The 24,957-nt window shown below is 56.2% G+C and overlaps 2 protein-coding genes across 5 annotated transcripts; one reads left to right on the top strand and one right to left on the bottom strand.

Moving 5' to 3' along the window:
- The first annotated feature begins 7,916 nt into the window (after positions 1-7,916).
- Positions 7,917-13,544, top strand: LOC118641950 (mesothelin-like). 4 transcript variants are annotated; one of them, XM_036279617.1, is made up of 11 exons: positions 7,917-7,996; positions 10,010-10,097; positions 10,673-10,716; positions 10,821-10,920; positions 11,200-11,378; positions 11,489-11,632; positions 12,076-12,218; positions 12,296-12,423; positions 12,762-12,856; positions 13,072-13,258; positions 13,333-13,544. In XM_036279617.1, the coding sequence occupies exons 2-11, from the start codon at positions 10,013-10,015 to the stop codon at positions 13,419-13,421; spliced, it is 1,194 nt and encodes a 397-aa protein (XP_036135510.1). In that variant the 5' UTR covers positions 7,917-7,996; positions 10,010-10,012; the 3' UTR covers positions 13,422-13,544. The 4 variants fall into 4 exon arrangements, with proteins under 4 accessions (XP_036135510.1, XP_036135508.1, XP_036135512.1 ...); XM_036279615.1 differs by having other exon boundaries at positions 11,477-11,632; XM_036279619.1 differs by lacking the exon at positions 10,010-10,097 and having other exon boundaries at positions 10,692-10,716; positions 11,477-11,632.
- A 485-nt stretch (positions 13,545-14,029) lies between these two features.
- On the bottom strand, positions 14,030-21,824 carry LOC118642161 (mesothelin-like protein). Its single transcript, XM_036279761.1, has 16 exons — positions 21,821-21,824; positions 21,301-21,421; positions 19,722-19,842; positions 18,595-18,680; positions 18,323-18,449; positions 18,059-18,249; positions 17,630-17,720; positions 17,281-17,422; positions 16,741-16,928; positions 16,510-16,665; positions 16,279-16,406; positions 15,487-15,617; positions 15,320-15,414; positions 14,829-15,081; positions 14,198-14,378; positions 14,030-14,042 (listed from the first exon to the last, which is right to left on the bottom strand). Exons 1-16 carry the CDS (start codon positions 21,822-21,824, stop codon positions 14,030-14,032), a joined length of 2,028 nt encoding a protein of 675 aa, XP_036135654.1.
- Positions 21,825-24,957: the final 3,133 nt, after the last annotated feature.

Here is a 24,957-nt window from a genome sequence, read left to right as displayed (position 1 = left end):
ACCACTGAGAAAACCGGCCAGGGCTAGGTGCCTAATCTCAAATGGACATCCACCCTTGTCTATGGACATAAGACTCCTACAGGATAAGAATCTGCTGACATCAGAGGTAGACAGCTATCCCAAGACAAGGCTTGGATACCTATGGATTGGTAATGAACTCAGAATCCATTTTATTTGATTGTTTTGTCAACTGAAAAATAATATCAACTAAGTGTCTTGTCACCAAAAGGAATTTATTTGGGCCCTGGCCGGTTTGGCTCAGCGGTTAGAGCGTCGGCCTGCGGTCCAGAGAGACCCAGGTTCGGTTCCCGCTAAGGGCATGTACCTCGGTTGCAGTTTGTCCCCGGCCCTGGTCGGTCGTGTGGGTGGCAGCCACTCGATGTGTTCCTTTCACGTCGATGTTTCTCTCTCCCTCTCTGTTCCTCTCTCTCCCTCCCACTCTATCTGAACAAAAAATGGAAAAATGTCCTCCGGTGAGGATAAAAAAAAAAAAGAATTTATTTGGGAAAAAAGAAAGGCTTGCAATCCATTGCACGCAGACATGGCAAGCCACGTGCACACTCTGGCCTGCGTGCTGAGATAAAGGGGTATTTATAAAAGGGAAAAGGAAGTTAAGAGAAGGGGAAGTCAGAACCAAGAGCATTATTATAAACATGGGTTTCTTCCAGTAGGGTTCTCATGATCATGTAGAGTACAAGAACTTTCGTAAGCCCTTGCTCCTCCCACAGACCTTCCCAACTCGTTATGTTCTTAAAGTTCCAGTTACTCTTTTATCAGTTTATACCTATTTGCTAATGATATTAGTCACAATAATAGTTATACTTGTTCTTTGGGTTTTTCTATATAGTCCAACTGTTTATGATTACTGAACATGTATAAGATAACTGTTCATACTTTTTTCATGGCTTACGTAAATATTATACTAGGTGCTAAATACAGAAAAATGAGACAGAAGGCAAAACGTGGATCATGATAGTTCACAGTTTGGAAATATCCAGAGTGTAGTTTTGCAATGAAGACCATAGACTTGACTGCCTTTCACTTACTTGCTCTTCCTTTTGGGGGAGCGGAATTTGGCCTCAACTCAGATCCCATGGTAACAGAATTGCCCCACCCCCAGTGGTTAACAAGACAATGTCAATACTGAGCCTTCCTAGGAACGAGCCCTCCTAGCACCGTGAGACTGTCTAGAGCAAGAGCAGAGCAGACTTTCTGGACACCTTTGGCCATCCAATACGGAGTCACAGTCAGCCAGGACAGTTATGCCAACTGCTATGTCAAGACTGAGGTAATGGCTTTGGCCAGTTTGTCTCAATGGCTAGAGCATCAGCCTGTGGACTGAAGGGTCTTGGGTTTGATTCTGGTCAAGGGCACATATCTGGGTTGCAGGTTCAATCCTCAGTCCCAGTCAGGGTCATGCAAGACGCAACCAGTTGATGTGTCTCTCTCATTGATTTTCCCCTCTCTCTTTCCCACCCTCCCTTTCACTCTATCTAAAAATCAATGCAAAGGTATCCTAGGGTGAGGATTAACAACAACAAAAAGACTGAGGTAATGGGGTGAAACAGGAACACCCTTAGGAGAGGTCTGGATGCCTAAAACCACAAGTCTGGGTACTTGTATAAGGATTCTAGACACCTCTGCCCCTTGTAGCTATAAGAACTCAGAGCTCCCACCACTCGATGCTCAGGCTTGGCTTGGAGTCCTGCCAGACTTCCACTCCACCGGATTCGCGCTGTCACTTAGCCGCATGGGTTGAGATCGCCGCCAACCTCTCCACCTGTGGACGCTGCCAGTGACGGGGACTTCTCGCTGCTCTGCTCTGCTCTGCTTCGTGCTCGCTCTGCTTGCTTTTATCGTGCAAGCTGCCCCTCTTGGTATGTAACCTGTGTGTGATGCTATTGGTTTACTGGGGAGGTCGCCCTTAATAAACTTGGCATTGTGGAAAGACACATATGTGTGTGAGTGACTCCTTTTGGGGATGCTCCCTTGCTCACAACAGAGACCACACTATCCAACCAAAAGGTTGTTCATCAATGCATTCTTCAGATTGGTTTATAACCAAAAGGGAGAACTGTGGACGAAAAAGGGGTTCAATGGAAAGTAACCTCACAGGGTAATCTGATCATAAATTCCTAACTGGGCAGGTCATGGTGGATGGTCATGCCCAGGCATATAACTTTTTACTAAAAGGTTTATCTTTGCCTTAAGTCCTGCCCATTGTTTTTGTGCATCTAGGTTAACACACCTTTGAAATAAGCTGTAACCACCCTCAAGGGAGCACATAATCTTATTAACCACCCTGCAATTTAATCCTCACCTTGCTTTCCTCCACCTCCATATAATTTCTTACTTTCCTTCCTTAATTTCAAATGCATAAGAGAAGCTGATTTGGCCCTGACTGGTTTGACTCAGCAGTTGGAGCATCGGTCTGTGGACCGGAGAGTCACAGGTTCAATTCCGGTCAAGGGCATATACCTCAGTTGCAGTTTGGTCCCTGGCCCTGGTTGGGGTCATGCTGGAGGCAACCAATTGGTGTGTATCTCTCAAATAATGTTTCTCTCTCTCCTTCTCCCTCCCCTCCACTCTATCTAAAAATAAATGGAAAAATATCCTTGGGTGAGACCCTGCCCCACCACAGAAATCTGTGGCCCTAAGAGGGTCATGGCTGGCCTTGGTGTTCCGTGAGACTTTTTCTGAGTGGCCATAGACCCAGCAGTGGCAACGAGTTTGAATCTGTATCAATCTGGTAAACATCACTTGGCCCTATCTAGTAACTAGGAACCTGCCTCACACAACTCATGTACCACCAGAGGCTCTTAGTGGTTGAGCCTAATAGGCAACTGGCCTGCCCTGGGCTCAGTACTGGTGGAAGTTGGCCTTGGTATGCAGCTTGGCCCCTCCCATGTGCGCACCCCACAGAGACAGCCACCAACCATGGATCATCGACTCCTAACAGATATCCCAGGGCCAGTAACAGACAGTATCTGACGTTGACCTGCACTGGAGTCTGTCCCAAGAGGCCCCAGAACCAACACACCCAGTGTGCTAACTTTACACCACATCAGAGCGTGACCTGATTAGCTCCACAAATGACACACCCAAAGAGCTTAGGAGACACCAGACCCTGCTGGGGCAAATTCTGCTTTTTGGGGTCAGCCTCCACAGAGCAGCTCGTACACTATAGTCAGGGTCAATCCTCACAGTAAGCCAGTCTGAGGGTTAAACCCACATGCAAAGGCCAATGGCAATTAAGACTCAGCTATAGCCTTTGCTGGTTTGGTTCAGTGGTAGAGTGGCAGCCTGAGGACCAATGAGTCACAGGTTTGATTCTGGTCAAGGGTATGTACCTCGGTTGCAATTCATCCCCAGTCCTGGTCGGGGTCGTGCGGGAAGCAACTAATGGATGTGTCCCTCCCACGTCAATGTTTTTTTTTTTTCTTTATTGATGTTAGAGAGAGAGAGAGGAAGGGAGAGGGAGATATAGAAACATCGATGAGAGAGAACATCGACTGACCGCCTCCCGCCCAACCCCAAATGGGGATGACTGGGCCCACAACCTGGGCATGTGCCCTGACTGGGAATCAAAATGGCGACCTCTTGGTGCATGGGGCGATGCTCAACCACTGAGCCACACTGGTTAGGCTCATGCCGATGTTTCTATTTCCCTTTCTCTTCTTCTCTCTCCCTCCTACTCTATCTGAAGATAAATAGAAAAATATCCTCAGATGAGGACTAAAAAAAAAAAAAAAGGACTCAACTACAATAGCAGAGCTCACATAACCCACACAAAGGACATTCCTGGAGCACCTACTTAGGTGATCAGAGAAACTTCAGGACTGAGCCCCACAGGACACCTACTACATTAGGCCACCCTATCAGATCTCTCTAACACAGAGAAACAAATAAAGAGAGGCAGCCAAAACGGGGAGACAAAGAAACATGCCCCAAATGAAAGAAAAGGAGAAATCCCTACAAAAAGAACTATATGGAATGGAGACAAGCAAGTAGATACAGAGTTCAAAACAATGGCTATAAGGACGCTCAAGGAACTTAGGGGGAGAATAGATGAACTCAGTGGGAACTTAAACAAAGGAATAGTAAGCACAAAAAAGGACACTGAAACTATAAACAACCAGTCAGAAATGAAGAATACACTATCTGAAATAAACTAGAAGGAATCAACAGCAGATTAGATGAAGCAGAGGATTAAATCAGCAATTTGGAAGACAAGGTAGCAGAAAACATCCAATCATAGCAGCAAAATGGAAAAATAAGTTTTAAAAATGAGGATAGTTTAAGGGACCTTTGGGACAACATGAAGTATAACAACATCTACATCATGGGGGTACCAGAAGTAGAAGAGAGGGAGCAAAAGATTGAGAATGTATTTGAAGACATAACTGTATTAGGCCAGAGAGCACCCTGCCATAGGAGTGCCTCTGTAGATATGTCCTTTCATTGTTCACTTCTCATCCTCCACTGGCCAGGAACCTGACCCTTGGCTGTTTCAGTAGAGCAACCACCATCTTGTTGGTCTGGTCTTTGTTTTTGTACATACCCCGAAGCGCCTACCAAGAGAAAGCCTGCCCAAAGCTCTTTATAAGCGGCAAGCCCCAGCCAGTTTAGGGCTGATGCCATTTTGGACTCAGCCTGTCTGCTTTACAGATGTCCTGAATAAAATTCTGTTCCTGCATCACTTTGGTCTCATGCATACTTCCCTTGGTAATCAAACAATAATGACTGGAAAATTCCCAAAACTGGTGAAGAAAAAATACACAGAAGTCCAGGGAACACAGAGAGTACCAAACAAGATGAACCCAAGAGGCCCACACCAAGACATATAATTAAAATAGGAAAGGTTAAAGAAAAAAAAAGAATCTTAAAAGCAGCAAGAGAAAGACAGTTACCTACAAGTGATTTCCCATAAGACTGTCAGCTAATTACTTATCAGAAAACTTTCAGGCCAGAAGGGATTCACATGAAATATTTGAAGTGATGAAAAGCAAGGACCTACAATCAAGACTACTCTGCCCAGCAAGCCTATTATTTAAAATTGAAGGCGAAATAAAGAGTTTCCCAGATTCAGATTCCCAGACCAAAAAACAAACAAACAAACAAACAAACAAAAACAAAAAACTAAAGGAGCTCATCACCACCAAATCAGTTAAAGGGATTCTTTAAGAAGAAAGAAGTCCTGCCTGGCCAGTGTGGCTCAGTGGTTGAACATCGACCCATGCACCAAGAGGTCGCCTGTTCAATTCCCAGTCAGGGCACATGTCCAGGTTATGGGCCCAACTCTCAGTGGGGGGCATGCAGGAGGCGGGCAATTGATGTTCTATCTCATCGATGTTTCTATCTCTCTCTCCTTCTCCCTTCCTCTCTCTCTAAAAAGAAATCAATAAAGAAAAAAAAATTTAAAAAAAGAAGAAGAAAGAAGTCCTGATTGGTGTGGCTCAGTTGGTTGGGCAAAATTCTGTGCATCAAAAGGTTGCCGGTTTGATTCCTGGTCAGAACACATGCCTGGTTTGCAGGCTCGATTCCCAGTGGGGGGCGTGCAAAGAGGCAGCCAATCGATGTTCTCTCGCACATTGATGTGTTTTTTTTTTTATCCTCACCTGAGGACATTTATCTATTTTTTGTTCGGATAGATAGAGTAGGAGGGAGAGAGAGGAAGAGAGAGAGAGAGAAACATCAACGTGAAAGGGACACATCGAGTGGCTGCCACCCGCACAACCCAACCAGGGCCAGGGACAAACTGCAACGGAGGTACGTGCCCTTAGCGGGAACCGAACCCGGGTCTCTCTGGACCACAGGTCGATGCTCTAACTGCTGAACCAAAACTGGCCAGGGCTCACATTGATGTTTCTATCTGTCTCTCTAAAAAAAACAATAAAAACATATTTTCTGCCCTGGCTGGTTTGGCTCAGTGGTAGACTGTTGGCACGCGGACCAATGAGTCATGGGTTCGATTCCAGTCAAGGTCAGGTATCTCGGTTGCAGTTCGTTCCTGGCCCTGGTCCAGGTCGTGTGAGAGGCAACCAGTCGATGTGTCCCTCTCATGTCGCTATTTCTCTCTCTCTCCCTCCTACTCTATCTGAAGATAAACAGAAAAATAGCCTCAGGTGAGTATTAAAATAAAATGTTTTTTCCCCGTTTTTCCTACCTCTTCCTTCACAAAAGCCTATTTTCCAAGACCACGTTGGGTGTAGCTGCAATAGCTTTTTAAAAATCCTTGCCTGATAATTCTAATAACTGACTGACTCATCTTGGCATTGCCTTTAGTCGATCCTTTTCCCTTGAGGATGGGTCACAATTTCCTGGCTTTTCTTATTCTGAGTATTTTTGGATATTTTCATGAACATTTTGAGTATTATGTTGTATAGAGACTGAATTGTTATATTCCTGTGAGGATTATTCCTGCTCTTGTTTTGGTGGGCCATGAACTTGGTTAGACTTTAACTGTGAATTCTGTTACTCCTGAGGTGGGCAGAGGTCAGTCTCAGCCTAATTTTCATCTTTGGCTGAGTTGTTTCCAGTCTGCCCTGCGCACACATGATTCAGGGGTCAGCAAGAGGCTCAGGTCGAGAGGCTGAGTACTCATACCACTGTGGCCACACCTCTGGCTGTCTTCAGAGCAAAGCCACACACACAAAGAGAGAACCACTCCATGCTGGCATCTTCCCCCAAATATCAATTCCCTCCAAGATCTGACTTTTGTTCACTCCCCACAACGCTTGGGGAATTGGTTATTTCACATTTTGTCCAGAACTTTTCAGTTGTTGTCGGTGGACAGGACTTTTTAAGGCGCTTACTCCTCTGTTGACTTCCATAAGTTGATTCTTGGAGATATTTCGGGTTCGGTTCCAGATCACCACAATAGCGCGAGTCATAATCTTTTTGCTGGTGAAGGTCTTGCCTTCAAATTGTGAAAAAAAGAAAAAAAAAAGAAAAGCTGCATCTGTGAAGAAAAATAAAACGAGCATGCCTGTTTGATTAGCATTTGGTTTAACTGCATCTGTAGAAAACTCAGCCCGGGGAAAAGGTCAGAGATGGCGTGGCTGTTCATACTCAGCTCAGCAAACAGGAACTTCGGCAGGTATGTAACTCAGAGAAGTTCCACACGGAATTCCTGTTCACAAAATCATCCGAGGGGTTGGAGGGAAAGTGAGGAAGCCTCCAGGGACTTCAGCTTCAAGGTCACACCACAAAGGCTGAGGTCGAAAATCAGGAACGTGTGAGCAGGCACGAGTCCGCCAGCACAGAGGTGCATGTCGTCCATATCCAACGGCCAGCGGCCACAGCTCCAGGAAGGTGCCCTCAGGGAGATGGCCAGTGCAGGGGCAGGTGGGCTCCCACCGGCCCCATCATCGTGGAGGATAGTGCTGTGTGTTTGCTGGAGCTAACTGGCTTGGATTTGTCTCCCCCAGCCCCTGGATTCTTGCAGCCCCACACCCAACCACTTCACCCCATGGTAATGTCCACACTGTACTACCGTGAGCCCAGAACTCACTCAAAAGAAGCCACACTGTGGCTGCTAACTCTGGGAGTCACATCCTGGTTGAGTGGCCACCACCTAGAATGGCTTGGTGGGGTGGCCTGTGGAGACCCTGCCAGGGCCCTGCTGGGAGACCGCACACTGGCTGTGCTGTGTGCTTTTGGCCGTTCACTGAGCCTCTGAATGCGCCTGAGCAATAGGAGAGTAAGAGCCCATGAAGCAAGGCCTTGGCTCCAGACATGTGCCTGGTACACCATGGTCAGTCCGAGCTTCCACCCTTGCCCACCAAGGGAAGGGCCGAGGCAGCTCTCCAGCCCACACCCTCCTCCCTGGGCGGCCCCTCCCCGCAGGGTCCCACCCACACATTCCTGGAGCATGAGCAGGGAGCTCTCAGCCGCACCGGTAATGCCTCATTTGCTTCCCTGACAGACCCAAGAGGCTGCTGGCCTCTTGACCACCCACTTTCCAGCTGAGGAAACCACGGCAGAGGAGGCTCAGGTTTGGTCTATCACCCTGGAACATCGGAGTCCCCATGGGCAGGGCTCAGGAGGGACCCGTGGGGGTTGGGGGTGGACAGTGGCTCGGTCAGGGTCTGGGTACAGTGTGTGGGCATGCTGGGGAGGTAAGAGCCAGAACACCTCCACCAGCACCTCCTGGAACTTCCAGCCAGGCAGCTCTGGGTGGGAGCAGGGAGCAGGCTGAGGCTGGTACTGGGACCCACTCAGGAGGGAGCCCTGACCAGCACCAAACAAGCAGGCTGGTGGGAGGTGGGGCAGCCACTGCCTCTGCCACGGAGGTTGCCCCTTCCTTAGTCCTCATTGCACTTGAGGAGCAGCGAGGACCCCGCCCTCATGCTCTACTCAGAGGGTCAGCTCTCCTAGAACCAGCTGCTCCTGACATGCGGCGGGCCCCTGGCTGGCTGCGCAGCACCTCCATGTCTGAGACCTGGCCTAAGCCCGCAATCTGCCCGCCTGCCCACTCTCTCCAGACAGGCCTGTGATTGGCAGGGAATGTGGTCTGACTTCATAGTCCATCATAGTCCATCACTTGAGGGCCAGGCCTTGGGGCCTGAGGTTGGGCTGAGGTGGGAGATTCTGCAGGTGGGCGGGTCGAGGCGGGTGGGAGAGAGCTTCTGCCAGTGTCCTGCAGCCAAGCACTTGCCAGAGGCTCTGAGCTCAGGAGTCTCAGGATGGGGCGAGGAACTGGTTTCCTCCATCAGAGTCACCTGTACCTTACACTACTCCGAGGAGCTGCTCTGGTGGCAGGGGCAGGACGGCAGGGACAGGGCCAGCCCTCTCTTTGGCCAGGGCCCACACCCAGGGTCCCGGACAGGGCCTGAACCTCCTGCTCTGGCCTGTGTCCCCATCTGAGCAGGGCTCAGCATGCAGTAGGTCCTACGTGAGTGTGCAGGTGACTCATGAGTAACAGGTTACCAGGTGGATGCTGGTCATAGAGGACTCAGGGTCAGAGATGGGACCGTGCTCGGTTCTACCCTGTCCTGTCCCCATGGGACCACTAAACTGTGTGGGTCCATGTCGCACGTCAATTCTTACCCGTGCCCTGGACTAGCTGAAACGCCGTGACTCCTGCTTGTGGCATTCTGGCCCGTTCGGAAGCTGCAGCCCGAGACAGCTGAGGTGCCTCTGTGGCCCCAACCTGGCCTTGAGTGGGGAGGGAAGGATGCGGATCCCAGGGCCCATGGTGGCTGGTGGCTGGCTGGGGCCCCTGGCTACACGGGGCTGCGGGGGGCTGAGAGGAGAAGCGGGGGGAGGCGCAGCTCTGCCTGGTCCCACCCACTGCCCATTTTCTGGTTTGGGATCTGGTGGGGGAGGGGAGAGGGACTCCCTGGGACCTTGCCACTCCCCAGGACACTCCCTGAAGGCTGAAAGGGGTGGCTAAAGCGTGAGTGTGCCCCCCATTTCTGAACCAGGTGTGGGGCTGATACAGCCTGGGCAACGGTTTGGGGGAAGGGATGGCTCCACTCCACCGGGCCACCAGCAGCTCCGGGCTCCCTGGGAAGGGCGAGTATAGAAGGCAGCTTGGTCTCCTTCAGGCCCCATCCTACCCTGGGACAACCCACCTCCCCCACCTCCCCACTCTAGAAAGTGCGAGGGGTTCTCACCCCACAGGAATGCCTACCCACTCACTGCCCCACCTACGGGGCTGGGAGCCGGGAGGCAGCATTGCCCTCGGGCATCCACCCAAGCCTCTGTTTTGAGAGACTTCAGAAGGGAAACCACCCAGCTTTGTTCACCTGTCAGCGCCCTGGGTTTGCACAAAGCCCAGCACCTGTGGCTGTGGGTGTGGCATGGCGGGGCGGTGGGGTTGGGGGGGCAGGCAGGCCAGGTGGGCTGCCTGGAACCCAGAGCGGGCTGGAGGCAGCCGGACACTGCTGCAGGGGCCTGAGGATCGACCTGGAGCCCCTCTGGGGCTCCGAGACCCCTTCACTGGCCCTGGGCAGGGGCATGGCTGGGTGAGTGGTGGGGACATCAGAGTGGCTGTCCTCCACAGAGCATGGCCTTGCAGAGTGCTCGACCCACCCTGGGGTTCTTCAGGACCCCCACCCCCGGCAGCCTCCTGCTCCTGCTTCTCAGCCTCAGTGAGTGATGGGTGGGCTGCCGCAAAGGGTTGGAATGCCAGGGCGCTGGAGGGCAGCCCAGGATTCTTAGGAGATCGGGACCTTAGGAAAGGCTCTGTCTGCCCCCACGCCTCCTCCCAGTCTGGACAGTGGCCCCTGTCCTCAGCAGGTGCCTTAAGTCCCAGGCAGATGTCTTAGATCTCGAAGTGTTGAGTCTCAGCAGGTGCTGCGTTCCTGGCAGGCTGTCAGCCCTGTCTCTTCCTGCTGTGCCCCACGGGGTGGAGGCCTAACCAGGGGGCTCAGGCCAAAGTGAGGGTGTTTGGGGGATAGGTGTCTGACTGCCCTGAGCAGCGGGGTCTCAGGAAGAGGATGTGAGAGGCCTGGGCTCCCTGGTGGGGTGCAGGACCTGGCCTGGGGTGTGGTGTGGCATCACAGGGTACAAGAGCCTAAGCTTCTGTTTCCACACCTTGGGGTGTATTTGGGGTGGGGGTCAGGGAGGGGTTGGCTTTGCCTCCTTCCTCCCCAGGGTAGGGCCTGCAGCAGGCACACGCAGAAGCCCCAGGCCACGCCCTCAAACCTGTGTCCCTGCTCTGCAGGGTGGGTGCTACTATCCAGGGCCCAGACTGCAGACACAGGACAGGTAAGGACTCTCTGGGGAGACAGGGGAAGGTTTTCTGGTCCTAGGTGGGTGTCCTCGGATTCTGGGCTATGAGTGGCTCAGCCACAACCCTGCTCTGTCCTCAGGGTGTCATGACCCCATGGCTGCAACGCACCTTTCAGGACCTGTCCTGGCGGCGGTCTGAGCCAACCGTCATCCTCCCGAGGGCTCTGCTGGGCACAGAGAGTGAGCACAGGGCCCAGCTGCACCGAGTGTCGGGAGACCTGACACTGAGGGTGGGTCTGGCACTGTGGGGTCGCACCTGCTGGTGCTGTGGCCCTTTCTGGCTGCTCAGCTCGTTCAGTTGTGACAACCTTGGAGAGAGGATAGAATCACCCCATTTTGCCAATGGTTATACTGTGGCCCGGAGAGGGTCATGTATTGCCCAGGGTCTCAGCATGGGTGTGGGGGAAGAGGAGGTTGACTGGAAAAGCCCAGGCCCCTGACCCCCTACGTCCCCTGTAGGGAAGTCCTGTCCCCCGGGGAAAGAGGCCCATGTGGTGGATGAAAACCTCGTCTTCTACACGGAGAGGGAGCTGGAGGCCTGTGTGGACGGGGCCCTGCTGGCTGAGCACATGGACCGGGTGAATGCGATCCCCTTCACCTACCAGCAACTTGACGTTTTGAAGCACAAATTGGACCAGGTAGTTTATGACTTGGGTTCCCACCTGCTTGTGGTGCCAAAGCCTTTCCCAGCCCCCTGGGGAGTGGTTGTGGGCCTCATGGTCAATTTCGCTGGCAGTTCTACCCACAGGGGTACCCTGAGTCCCTGATCCGGCACCTGAGTTACTTCTTCCTTGAGGTCACCCCTGAGGACATCCACAAGTGGAATGTGACATCCCTGGAGACCGTGAAATCTCTGCTTAAAATCAGCAAAGGGCGAAAGATGGACGCTCAGGTGACCACCTACTGGGAGGGCAGCACAGCGTGTGAGGTTGTGCAGGCCTGGAAGGAGCACAGAGTGTGAGGTTGTGCAGGCCTGGAAGGAGCACAGGGTGTGAGGTTGTGCAGGCCTGGAAGGAGCACATGGTGTGAGGTTGTGCAGGCCTGAAAGGGAGCATATGGTGTGGGTTGTGCAGGCCTGAAAGGGAGCACAGGGTGTGAGGTTGTGCAGGCTTGAAGGGGAGCATACGGTGTGAAGTTGTATAGGCCTAGGGGCAGGACATAGTGTGGGTTGTGTAGGCCTAAAGGGGAAGCATATGGTGTGGGTTGTGTAGGCCTAGAGGAGAAAACGGTGTGAGGTTGTGCAGGCCTGGAGGGAGCATATGGAGTAAAGTTTTGCAGGCCCGAGGGGATACGTCTCTTCCTGCCCCAAGGCACTTCACAGGGCTCCTCCCACAGGTGGCTGCTCTGATTGCCCGCTATCTGGTGGGAGGGGGCCAGCTGGACAAGGTCACCCTGGACATGCTGGCCAACTTCCACCCTTCCTACCTCTGCTTCCTCAGTCCTGAGCACCTGGGCCTCGTGCAAGAAAATGTTGTCCGGTGAGTCCCAGGGTCAGCCGGTGTGGTGGGTGTGCTGTGCTCCAAGCTAACCTCCCGGCCGCACATTGCCTCCCCAGGGCGGCCAGGCCTCAGGACCTGGATGCGTGCGGCCCACTGCAGATGGGTGTCCTCTATCACAAGGCCCACATCGCTTTCCGGAACACAAGCGGCTCTGCATATTTTGCAAGGATCAAGCCTTTCCTGGGTGAGCCAGGAGGACTAGGGGGGCGTGGGTGCCTGAGGTCCCCACCCGTGCTGCCAGCTTCTCACCTCCCTGGGCTTCCCTCTGGTGGTGTGCCCAGGGGTCAGGGTGCCCTCCATCCCTCCAAGCGTATGTAGGCTGAGGCCCCGTGCGTTCTGACCCCTGCTCAGGCACTTGACCACCGCCAGCCTCTGCCCTGACCGGCAAACGAGGGCCCAGAAATTCCTTAGAAAAAGGGGATCCTAGTAAAGAAAGTGGGCTTCTAATAGCTTGGGTCAGAGGGTGAGAGTGGGGGCAGGGTTGTGAGGTCTTACGCTGAGGGCCCCTCTCCCTGAGCACAGGTGGGGCCTCCACGGAGGACTTGCGGGCTCTCATTCCGCAGAACGTAAGCATGGACATGGCCACATTCAAGAAGCTGAGGAAAGAGGCCTTGCTGGTATGGCCACCAGAGGGGCGAGGTCATTAGCGGGTGGGCCCTGGGGGCTTGTCCTTGGATGGGCAGGGCCACATGAGGACAGGGGTCTTGGGAGGGGCAGCTCCAAAGTTTGGAGGTGCTGAGGCAGGGTCTGTGGGCTGGGGAAGCACGGGGTGGTTAGAACCCAGCAGAGTCCAGAGGCCCGGAGACTGACGGCTGCCTGGGGGCTCTGGCAGCCACTGACCATTGCTGAGGTGCAAAAACTTCTGGGTCCAAACCTGGAGGGCCTGAGGGCAGAGGAGGGGAACAGCCCCGTGCGCGACTGGATCTTGCGGCAGCGGCAGAAGGACCTGGACAGCCTAGGGCTGGGGCTCCACGGTGGCATCCCCAATGGCTACCTCGTCCTAGACCTCAGCTTTCGAGGTGGGCTGGGGTGGCCGGCTGGGGGGCTGGGGAAGAATGAGGTGGAGGGTCCGAGTCACTCCCTCTCTGTGCAGAGGCCCTCTCGGGGGCCGCCCCCCTCCTGGGACCTGGATCTGCGTTCACTGGGATCCCGACTCTGCTCTTGGCCCTGGCGCTGAACTGAGCCCACTGCTCTGGATGCGGAACTGGGCCTGCTGTGGACACCCACCTGGTGGGAGCAGGCCTGGGTGGTCCCTGCCCCACCCTGGGGAGAGAGCTCAATAAAAGAGAACCTGTTCCCCTCCAAAGAGGTGACCTGTGGTGTTCTGCTGACAGGGTGGGAAGCCCTATTGCTCTGGTGTCCTGAGGGGTGGGGTGGGGGTGGACAGCTCTGGTGTCCTGGGCCATGATGACTGTGGTGTCCTAAGGGGTGGGGGCCTGAGGCTGTAACCCTGTGGACATGACTCTCTGAGCTGCAGCCCCTTCTATTTGTACTTGGAAAGGTGGGGGGAGCAAGGCAGGGACTCCAAGTGGGGGTAGTGGTGTGGGGAGGTGGGGGTTGGGGCTTTCCTGATGTTGTCCCTTTGCCCCCTTCTCTCCTGAGGCAAGGCCAACAAAGCCAGGGTGGCCTTGGTGATGCCCCAGGAGGTGGCGAGTGAGAGTCCTGTTCCTGGCTAAGAGGGTCTCTAGAGCAAAGGGATACACACAAGATCACCTTGTCCTTTATTAAAATCAGAGAAGTAAAAAAAATAAAATCAGCGAAGTAAGTGTCACAGAGGCCCCTCCCAAGCCTCAGTTCTTTGTCCTGAAGACCAGAGGGTGGGGACATGTCTCCCTCAGCTGTCCAGGGCTCTGCCCAGGCCCTCCGTCCAGCTCCAGGTCCTGGGAGCTGGGTGTGGGCAGGGCCCTGCTCTGCAGGCTCCTAGACGTGGCGAGGTTTTCTGTGCCTGGGGTTTGCACCTTGGCTTGGGCTGGCGTCCAGCTCTGCCTTCCAGTGCAGCGCTGTCTTCAGAAGCCACTGTGCAGGTGCCCTGTGAGCAGGCCCAGCCGGGCCCCAGGGTGCCCTGATACAGCAGCCACAGGAGGCTGGAGGGCAGGGCCACAGCAAGTGGCAGGCACCCTAGGTGAGCTGGTGGGCTGCCTGTAGGTGGAACACAGAGGGAACACCCATCAGTCCGGCTGGGAGCTACACCCAGGATCCGGCAGCTCTGGGGCAGCCCCGCCCTCTGCGCTCCAGGCTCACACCATCCCTGTGGGTAGGGGAGGCCATCTGGGGTGTGGCCACTCTTCTGGGTCCCAACAAAGATCTCAAAGCTTCCCCCTTCCTGGGGTTTGGACCCTACTTTATGTAGATCAGTGGGTTTTGGAGGAGGTGACTCTGTCCTTTGATAACTCAGTGGACAATACAGGGTGAAGCCAGTGTCACCCAAATGTCACCCGAGAGGCAGATGGAAAAACTGTTGGCCAACCGAGTATGAGATTGGGCACAAGTAGCAGTTTGGGGTGCGTGGAGGCCCTGGGCAGACGAGGCCAAGCAGAGGCAGGGGAAGGCCTGCCAAGGGTTAGGGTTAGGCTGGGTGCGGGGCCATACCTGCGGTGGGGGCATCGTTCTCAGGCCTGCCCGATGTGGCAGCTGGATGGGATGTCCAGGGGTCGTTGTGAGTCCCAGTGGTCGAGGGGACTAGGCCAGTGGGACTGGCGGGGTCCATGTCCAGGCCCAGCTCGCCCAGGGCCGACCTATTCAGGCTGCGGAGCCAGGAGCTGATGGTCGGGTGGCTGCGTGCCTTCTGTAGGTCCCCCACGTTCTGGCCCAGCAGTGTTGTCACATTGTGGACACTTAGGCTCTTCGAGGGAAGTGAGGGAGCCACGGGGGAGACAGAGAGTCACGAAGTGCCCCAGCTTTGGGGCCGAGGGGCCGGTCGGGGCAGTGCTTACCAAGGAGAGCACAGGGGTGAGACCTGGCAGAGCCAGCCTGGAGAAGTGGCCTGGGGCCCACTCTGGGATGCTTGTGGTCCTGTGACCTGGGGCTCCCCTGGCTCGGATAGCCTGCCCACAGCCCCCAGGGCAGGTCCCAGGGCCCACCTGCAGCACTTGGGGGTTCAGGTTGGTGAAGGTGTGGATGTCCATGGAGACGTTGGTCTGGGCCAGGTGCTGCAGCTCCTCCATGGGGGCGCCGCCTGAGGGCCAGGAAGTGGTGAGGGGGGGCTCTGGGTGGAGGGCTGGTGTCCGTACACTGGGAGGGGTCTCACCGAGGTAGGGGCGGATGAGGTGGTAGTAGGAAGCTGTGGTCCTGGCGTTGCTGAAGGCCTCTCGGGCCTTGGAGTAGAGCACATCCTTCCGGCTCTGAGGGCAGGAGGAGATATCCAGGGCCCTGGCCTGCCTGGGGACGGGGTGAGGCTGATGGGCAGGATGGGAGCCTCTTGGCCTGTGGTTGGCTGGGCCTGGCCCTCTCTCCCTAAACCACGGCTGTCCCTTGCCCTCTGTACTGGGCTGATAGTATCTCTCCAAAATGTATGGCCACCCAAAACATCAGAATGTGACCTTGTTTGGAAATAGGATCTTTTCTATTTATAGATATAATCAAAGAAAGGTCCTACTGAATTAGGGCGGGCCCTAAAGTCTAATGACTGGTGTCATAAAAGAAGGGAATTTAGACACAGACACTGGTGGGAGACAGCCATGTGATGGTGATGGAGGCAGAGATGGGGTCATAACACAAGCCAAGGAAGGTCAAGGGTGGCAGGCAGCACTAGAAGTTGAGGCAGGAAGAAACCTCTGCTACAGGTTTTACAGGTTTCGGGGGGCGGGGGGCTGGCCCTGCTGACACCTTAATCCCAGACTTCGGGCCTCCAGACTGTGATAGAATACATCTCTGTTCTTTTAAAACTCAGTTTGAGGTGCTTTGCTTTGGCAGCTGTAGGAAACAAACACACCTGCAGGGGCCGGGCCCAGACCCCTCCTGAGCCCCAGTCTCGCCCCTATTCTCCTTGTGAGGAGGGAGCTGCCCCGAGCGCAGTGCGCGTGTCGCTGGCCGGGCTCACCGGAACTCCGAGGGCTGGATGGCCTGGATCTGCTGGGGGCTCATCCAGCAGAGGCGGGAGCCCCCGATGGCCTCAAGCAGGGTACTGGTGATGTTGCCTCTGTGGTCCAGGAACTTCTGCAGGATGGCCTGGGGGCAGGGCCGGGGTCGGTGGGGTTGGGATTGTTGGGACCAGGGTCAGTGGGCACCCCACCCCCATCCTTGCCACTCGCCCCGTCCCTGCTGCTCTCACCTCCGTCTGGTTCTCCAGGGCCACATCTGAGGCCAGCAGGTCCCTGACGGTGTCCTTAGATGTGATGTTCCACTGGCTGATCTCCAGGTGGGAGTAGAGGTAGATCAGGGAGGTGATGAGCCGAAGCTGCTCTTCTGGGACGCCGTTCGGGTAGATCTGAGGCAGGTGAGGGGATCAAGTCCCACCCCCACTGCCCACCACCCACCTGCCCCCACCCAGTCCTTGGCGCACCCGAGCCAACTTGGCCTTGATGACACGCTGGCACTCAGAAGGTAGTGGGTGCTGCAACAGGGGGTTCAGGTTGGCCCTGAGCACAAGGCTGCCCAGGCAAGACTCGAGCTGTGAGCAGTCGTAGTGCACCAGGAAGAGGTCATCCTGCAGAGTGGCCGCCGTGATGTGGCCTTGGACACAGGGTCGCCCTGTGGCGGGGGTGGGGTGGAGTTGATGACCCGGCTGCTCAGCTATGGCCTGAGCCTGCCACTGCTGCTGACTTGGGGCTCCACCTCACTCCTAACCCGGACCCACCCTTGACTCTCTCCCCAAACTTGACCCCTAGCTAAGAACTTGGCTCAGAGTAGGCTGAGTCAAGTCTGACCTTGACCTTGATTCCCAGCCCAGCCCAGGCCCAGAAGCCCAGCCTCACTGCCTCTGACTCACCTCTGCTGGCCAAGCTCAGGAGGTATGGCGGCAGGTGCGGCCGTGTATTGGGGGCCCCTACCCAGGAATTAGGAGTCCGGAGCAGTGTGCCCAGGCCACAGTGGCTGCACTGACCTGCGTCCCGCTTGGGCCGTGAGGACATTGACTTGGCCTTGGCCTCAAGGAAGCTGGTGACAAAGCGCCTGGCATCACGCTGGCTGAGCCTCCCTGCCCGGCACGCGGCCACCATGCTGCCAAAGAAGTCCAGGCCCACGGCCTGGCAAAGGGGTACTGAAGACTCCACACCCTGGGGCCACTTGGTCCCCTATCCTGCCCCACAGATGGAAACCCTGTGAAGGGACACCACTCGGGCACTGGAGTGGTTGTACGGCCAACCCTCAGGCCTGGACAGGCTGGTGAAGGGTTGGCTGGACACCCCTCTGCAGTTCAATCCCCTCTACCCTGCCCCAGGGCACCATCCTACCTCCTGCACCTGCATCCACAGGCTGGAGCTGATGTAGGTGGCCAGCAGGCCCAGAGCCTGCAACCCCTCCAGGTTCCAGCAGATGGGGGGCCTGGTGTGGGAAGGGGGTGTTGTATCCGGGCTGCCTGCCCATCCCTGGGTGCACAGTGCCCGGGCCTGCCCTGCGAGGGACGCCTTGCTAACCCGGAAGAGACTCTCCCACCTAGGCTTCAGGGCAGGGGTATTGAGGGGACCAGTGGGTGCTGACAGTAGCCCCAAACCTGGGTGCCCCGAAGGCTGTAAGGTCAGAGTAGGACTGTGAGCTACGTCAGAAGTTAGAGGTCAGCAGGGCTATGGGATTCAGTGAACTTCTGGGCCCTAACCCCAGGCTGTCTCGTGTCTCATCTCCAGGAGGGGAGGCCTCGGCAGAGGGGATGGGGCTCCACCTACCCGAGCATGGTCCTCCCACTGGCCAGCAGTGTGTTGAGAGCAGCCTTTTGGGCAGGGGTCAGCCGGGGGCAGCGCTGCAGGTTTTGCAGCACGTGGGGGTCTGAGGTCACGATGGTGGATGCATCCATGTCGCACACCAGCACCCCGAGGAGCAGCAGGTCAGAGGTGCTGAGCCGTAGGTGGGGCACCCCCTGCAGGACAGCAGGTCAGTGACAGCCTGGACCCATGGCCCTTCCACTCTTCCTGTCGTGCCCCAGGGCCTACCAGGCAGGCCAAGGCTGAGCGCTGCAGGGTGGCCCTCTGGTCAGGCAGGTTGGCCAGCAGCTCAGTGTCCCCCTGGGCAGCACGGCGGATGAAGGCCCGGCAGTCGGCTCCCCTTATCTTCCCCAGGCTGCAGGCAGTGGGGGGCTGTTGGGAAGGCGGGGCCAGCCAGGGGTCCTCTGGGGTGGCCCAGGTGACCCTGGGAGCTTGGGTTCCCAGGACCCAGAGGAGACATGCTCAGTCGGCTGGACTTTAGGGGGGTGGGTGGCACTCACTTGTAGAAGAGCAACAGATTGGGCGGGTGGAGCAAAAAGTCACCCTGGAGGCCATGCCGGGCGGCCAGGTTGGCCAAGCAGCTGAGCTGGGCAGGGCATATGGTGTGTCACTCCCTTGCCCAGTCCCTTCCTCTCTACCATGTCACCCTCCTTCTCAGTGGGCCTTCGGGCCCAAACCCTCTACGTCCGCCCCCACATCCACCCAGTTCCCTCCTCCCACTTGCCTGCTCTGTGTCACCTGGACTTGATGCCTTTCTCTGCCTGCCTCAACCTCCACATCAGAATGACCTCAGAATGGGTCAAACCCAGCCTGAACATTACTGCCCCCCACCCTCACCCTGGGCTGGCATTCAGGCCCTCTGCCCAACCCCCAGCCTCACTGAATCACGGAGGCTCGTCCCAATGCCACCCCTGCCCAGACTCTTGTCCAGCCTGGCCTGTTTCAGATTTATTACTAGTTGTTTCTTCTTTTATTTGTATGTGTGTTTCTTCCTTTTATTACTAGATTTCTACTGACTTTATAGTGAGACAGAACGATAGATGTCCTTTCTTTCTTCCTTCTTTCCTCCCTCTCTTCTTCCTTCCAACCCAGGGTAGACCATGCTTAGGTCAGCTGAGCATCAAGGTGGGCTCAGCTGGCCCCTCTCGTGGCCCAGGTTGGGGAAAAGCCAGGCTGAAAGGTCTACCCCAGGGGCTTGAGGACCGCAAGGGGCACCATGTAGCAGATGGAGGCAGGAAGGGGCCATGTAGGCCAGGGGAACAAGCCCTCACCCAACCAAAACCGGGAGGCCGAGGCCTGTGGGCCACTGGCTAAGGAGTCCTGGAAACAATCCGAAGTGGGCCACACTGGAGAACCACCCAAGGGGGTGGGCAGGCTGTGTCACCTTGGAGTCGGTCTAAGAGACGCCTCTCAGATGGCTATGAAATTGGCAGGCTGGTTTAGAGACAACTGTGTGTAGCGTCTCCATCACGGCCCTGTGGGTCCTGGCCGAAGAGTCCTGGCACTTGCTGGCCTGTGTCCTCTGCTGGGGACACTCTCCCTTCCTACCATCTCCAGGACCCTTCTCCTAGGAGCCTGTTCTTGCCCTTGACACCCCAGACCACTCCTGCCAACTGGGGCTCCTTACCTGCCAGGCCTTGAGGAGCATCTGCTGCGATGCCATCCTCCGGATCAGAGCTGAAAGCTGGTCTCGGGACAGCTGGCTGGCTGGCTGGCACCAGAAGTCTTGTAGGAAGGAGGTGTTGGCACTGAGCAGGAGGAGGCAGGTGGTGAGGGGCGGGAGAGGCAATCCAAAGTGCAGCATGCAGGATGGAGGTCAGATTCCCAACACAAAGAAATGAGACTCAGGAAATGTGGCGGGCAGGGCCTTGACACGGGCAAGACTTCTGCTTCCCTCCCTTCTTCCTCTGCCATTCAAGGGCCACCCCTGCCCAGATGCTGGGCCTTTGCTGCCTCCCGAGGCCAGTCCCCGCGATGGCTGAGGGTTTGGAGGAGATGTAGCCTGGGCACTTGCTGGCCACTGAAGCCAGTTCCGTCTCTTTGCTGAGCCTTCCTCATGGTGTGAGTCTAATAAAATTCGTGCCTGAGGAGGGGTCTCTTGGGGTTTTAACCTGGGCCCAGCTGGTCCAACTTGGGCCTCCAGCCCTGCCTGGTCAGTCAACTGATTGATCAGTTGATCGATGGCTGATCATGACCTCCAACTGCCCAGGGATAGAGACGATAGCGGAGTCTAAGGACAAAACCCCGGCCAGGGCGGGGGCACGATGCAGAGTCTGGCTGGGGCCTGAGCGGGCGGCACAGCCTTGGGGCAGGAGGAGGGAAGTATGAGGACTCAGGAGAGCAGTGCTCGCCTGCCAGGCCAAGGGGGGCAGTGCAAGCGGGGCGGGGGGGCGCAGGAGGGGCCAAGCGCCGGCCAGCTATGATGACCTGGGCACCTGCTGTCCACCACGTGGACATGACTCTGAGGCAGGACACCGACCTCTGGGCCATCTCAGGGCAAGGTGGGTGAGTGAGCTGGGCAGGCAGGGCCAGGCCCTCAGTTAGAGCTGGGAGTCAGTGAGCCGGGCGCAGCCACGCACTGCCATCGCGTGCAGACCCTGGAGGCCCTCCTTTCGTTTTGGTTAATCCTCACCCAAGGATCTTTTTTGCATTGATTTTTTTTTTTTATCCTCACCCGAGGATATTTTTCCATTTTTTGTACAGATAGAGTGGGAGGTGGAGAGAGAGAGAGAGAAACATCGACGTGAAGGGACACATCGAGTGGCTGCCACCCGCACAACCAACCAGGGCCAGGGACAAACTGCAACCGAAGTACGTGCCCTTAGCGGGAACCGAACCCGGGTCTCTCCGGACCGCAGGCCGACGCTCTAACCGCTGAGCCAAACTGGCCAGGGCTGATTTTTTTTTTTTTTAGAGAGAGTAGAAACATCAATGTGAGAGAGATACATTGATTGGTTGCCAGCTGCCCTCCACGCATGTGCCCCAAATAGGGCTGGGGATTGAAGCTACAACCCAGGTACATGCCCTTGACCAGGAATCGAACCCATGACCCTTTGGTGTGTGGGCCGACGCTCTAACCACTGAGCACACCAGCCAGGGCAGTAGTCCCTCCTTTTCGCCCACCTCCTCCCCCAGGCCTGCCAGGGAATCAGCTGCAGGAAACATGGTTTGTGCACTCAGAGCCTACAGGAGGGGCTGGCACTCACCTGGCCCACAGGTCGGCCCTGCTGGCATCCAGCCCTTCCTGGGAGAAGCCTTTGGCCTGGGGATGAGAGCAGTGGGCAGTGAGCCACGTGAAGAGGATGAGACCTGGGCACGCCAGGGCACCTGGAACAGAGTAGGCCGTAAGCAGCCATGAGACCTCGAGAGGCTGAGCCCTGCCGAGGGGAGCACAGGTATGGGAGCATCTGGCACGGGTCTGCCCGGGAGCCCTGTGCCCTGGGTTAGAACTACCCCAACACGAAGACCTCGGAAGCCATGTGGCCCTGGTCACCTGTGTGTAGCACCCTAGGCCTGAGCACGTGTGTGTGTCTGACTAGGTGAACGTGGATGTGACTGTGTCTGACTGCATATGTGTCTCTCTGACACTGTATGTGTGTGTTCCTAATAGCATGTACACGTGATGTGCACATGTGTGGTAGCATATACATGCTTGTGGTGGCATGCGTGCCCAACACAGTACATACCTGGTGGTATGGCAGTGTACATGTGTGAGATGATGCGTACCCATGTATAGCCGGTGGTGTGTGCCTCTTTGTGTCTGGAAGCATGTGCACACATAGGTGATGGCCTGTACATATGCCCACCAATGTCTACATGTGTGGTGACATGTGCATGTGTGAACAGTGTGTACCAATGTACATGTACCTTCTATCCTCGTGGCTATGTCCTCACAGTCTGAGACACAGGACCCTCAAGCAGAGGAACTAGGGTCAACCACCACCTCCTCCTGAGCACCTTCTAGCCATGACCTCTCCTTGTTCCCACCTTGTCCCCTGCAGGCCCCTCAGGCCCAGTGCCCTGCCTGCCTTCCTCCTTCCCTTCCCTGGCCCCCAGCCGGCCATGGAGAGCCTGGTGGGGCAGGACCTTGATTGCAGGCTTGGAAGGACACGGTGGCGGGAGTGTGAGCACTCTCATCTGCCTAAATGGTGCTCGGGGGCCCCTTCCATGAGGGGAGTCATCACACCTGCTCTGGGGCCCATGGCTGTGCACCGTGCACCGGTCGTTCTGGCAGGAAGACGCTGGGGTCACAAGCAGCGGGTCCAGGAGAAGCTGGAGAGGAGACAGGAAGTGATGAGGCCGGCCCCACTGTCTCCCCCCACCAGCCTTGGCTGAGGGGCACAGACGAGGAGGGTCTTTGTCAAGGGTCACGTAGGATGGACGCCTTGCAGGGCACCCTGAGCTGGGCTACAGCTGCGTCTCTCCATCTTTGGAACAAAAAAAGCATCTTTGGAACAAAAGGGAGCTGCTCTAAGGGGAGCCAGGACTTTCTTATCGCAGGTTGGCTCAGGGGACCCACAGGCTATGGCTGGGGCTGTGGTGTCTCCAATGAATGGATCTCTTGACAGTTACAGGGGAGGGGGCAGCAGTCCCAGCGAGTTCCCACAGGTAGCTAGCGGAGAAACCTGGTGGCTTCCCAACCTGCCCTGGAGCAGCTAATGGCTTCACCCCCACATCTGGGAGGCCCAGGCAGCTCTCTGTCCTTCTCTGGGCCTAAGACCTGGCTCCAGACACAACCCACAGTGCAGCTCCCCCTGGGCAGCCCTGGCTATGGAGGAGATCAAAGCTGTGAGACTTGGGGATACAGGTCCAGGGAGGTGAGGGGCACCTGAGAGCCTGGCCCACACTGCCCACTCCTGGGCACAGCCTTGCCCAGTCTCAGTTTGAGGTGCCTGTGGACCTCCGGATTCCACATGGCCCAGGAGCAGGACAGGGAGGTTACTACCCCATGCAAGGGGCAAAACAGAGGCACAGCTACCTGCCCAAGGCTGCAGACAACTAGACTAGAAAACCAGCCCTGTGGGTCCAGCTGGTGATGACCCCACCCCGGCCTCTACCCCTCACCTGAGCACAAAGACCTGCGGTGGAGGGTGGTGCTCCGAAGCCACGCAGCCGCCGTGGGATGCAGAGGGTTGTAACCAGGTGCCAGACAGTCCAGACACTAGTGGTCCCAGCCCACCGAGCGTGTCAGTCCTTGCAGCTGAGCCCTGGGGCACAGGGGTGCTGCAGGGTTGGAGCGCCAGGGTCCCCGCTCACTTCCATGCATCACCCAGCACCTTAACTGTGCAGCCACCCACTCCTGCAGTGAGGATCGCCAGGCTGATGTGAAGGAGAGGAGCTGGGGCTGTGCCAGGTGACGCTGCTAATGTTGGCCCCTGGGGCCTCAGCACAGTGGCACCTGCTCCTCAGCCCCAGGAGAGTGGGATGTTGAGTGCATGGCTGGCAGATACCCAGTAACCCCTTCCCACTGAAGGGTCGTGCCTCAAGGGCTGTGTGTGTGTTCACACACGTGCCCTGTGTTCATTGTGTGTGGTGTCTGCTGTGCACACAGGTGCCAGTACGTGTACACCTGGGAGCACACACATCTCTGTGCATGTGTGTCCCCTGCAGGGACATTAGGCACACGTGGACTCAATGTGGTGCCTAGGTTTAGTGACATGCATGGAGGTGTTTCTGTTCTGTGGGTGCTGGAGCAGAGCCAGGCACATATAGCCACATACCTGTGTACCAGGAGCACAGAGGGCATGTGGGCACCAGGTGGACAGCCACACATGCCCAGGGACCAACCCACCAAGCAGGCCTCCAAGGCTGAGCAGAAGTGACTACAGGAGGGACTTCCTGACCTGTTTACAGCCCGGGATTAGCTTTCTGATGACTGTCATCTGCATTACAGGGCTGCAGGTGCCCAACAAGCCAGCCTGGTGGCCAAGCAGAGGCACTGACCTGAGCCTGGGGGCCGACAGCTGGAGGGATCAGTTGTGGATTGCTCTGGCTGCTGCACAGGCCCCGTGGGAGTCCAGGGTTTGGCTGAGGGATTGTTGGGGCTCTACACACTGAGATTTTTGCGGGAGTGGGATAACATGTGGTAGTGGGGTCTCCACCCATCCCAGAATTGGAGACTCCTAGTTTAGAGTGGGTGGGAGCAGGAAGCAGCCAGTGAGTGCAGGCCATACACCGGCCCGCCCACTGCAGGCTAAGCCTCCAGGGCAGCCCCAGGCCCAGGCCCAAGACCACAGCAACAGAGCAATTGCTGGGCTGTAGTCACATCCTGCCCTGGCCCTTCCACACCTCCCTGAGTCATCCTTGGCCCATGGCACAGCTTCAATGCCCATTTCACAGATGAGAAAACTAGACCCAGAGAGGCTGAGCAATTTGCCTGTGGCCACATAGCAGTGAATGGGGAGCACAATCAGACCTTGTGGCCAGGCTGGAAACCTGTGTGTGGGATGGGGGGTGGCCTGGGGGTATGGGTATGGAGGCAGGGGCAGAAGGTAGAAGGGGAAAGGTGGAGCAGGTCTCAGCAAGGTGATGTGTCCTGAGGTGGAAGGTTCAGCAGATGTGAAAACCGAAAAAGGCAGGGTGTGCTGAGGATTGGTGATGCTGTTCCAATGCACCTGTCAATCATGCTGTGTATACCACAGCAGCCATCTGATAACTGTTACCACTACAGGCATCCTGTGGGTCCCCCTGGTTTGCTCCAGCCCCTCCTGTTACAGATGAGGATAGAAACACAAGGAACAGGTGCTGGGACCTGGGTCTCTGCAGAAGCCCTATGGTGGCTGCTTCTGGCTCCATCCCAGCTGAGATCTTCATGTGATCACAGGTAGGACCAACGCAGGAGCCCCATGAAAAGACCTGTCTGT

The sequence above is a fragment of the Molossus molossus genome, unplaced genomic scaffold (assembly GCF_014108415.1).
Source record: "Molossus molossus isolate mMolMol1 unplaced genomic scaffold, mMolMol1.p scaffold_m16_p_3, whole genome shotgun sequence".
Classification (NCBI taxonomy): domain Eukaryota; kingdom Metazoa; phylum Chordata; class Mammalia; order Chiroptera; family Molossidae; genus Molossus; species Molossus molossus.
Note: the sequence above shows the minus strand (reverse complement) of the source record. Positions and strands in the feature narration are given on the sequence as shown.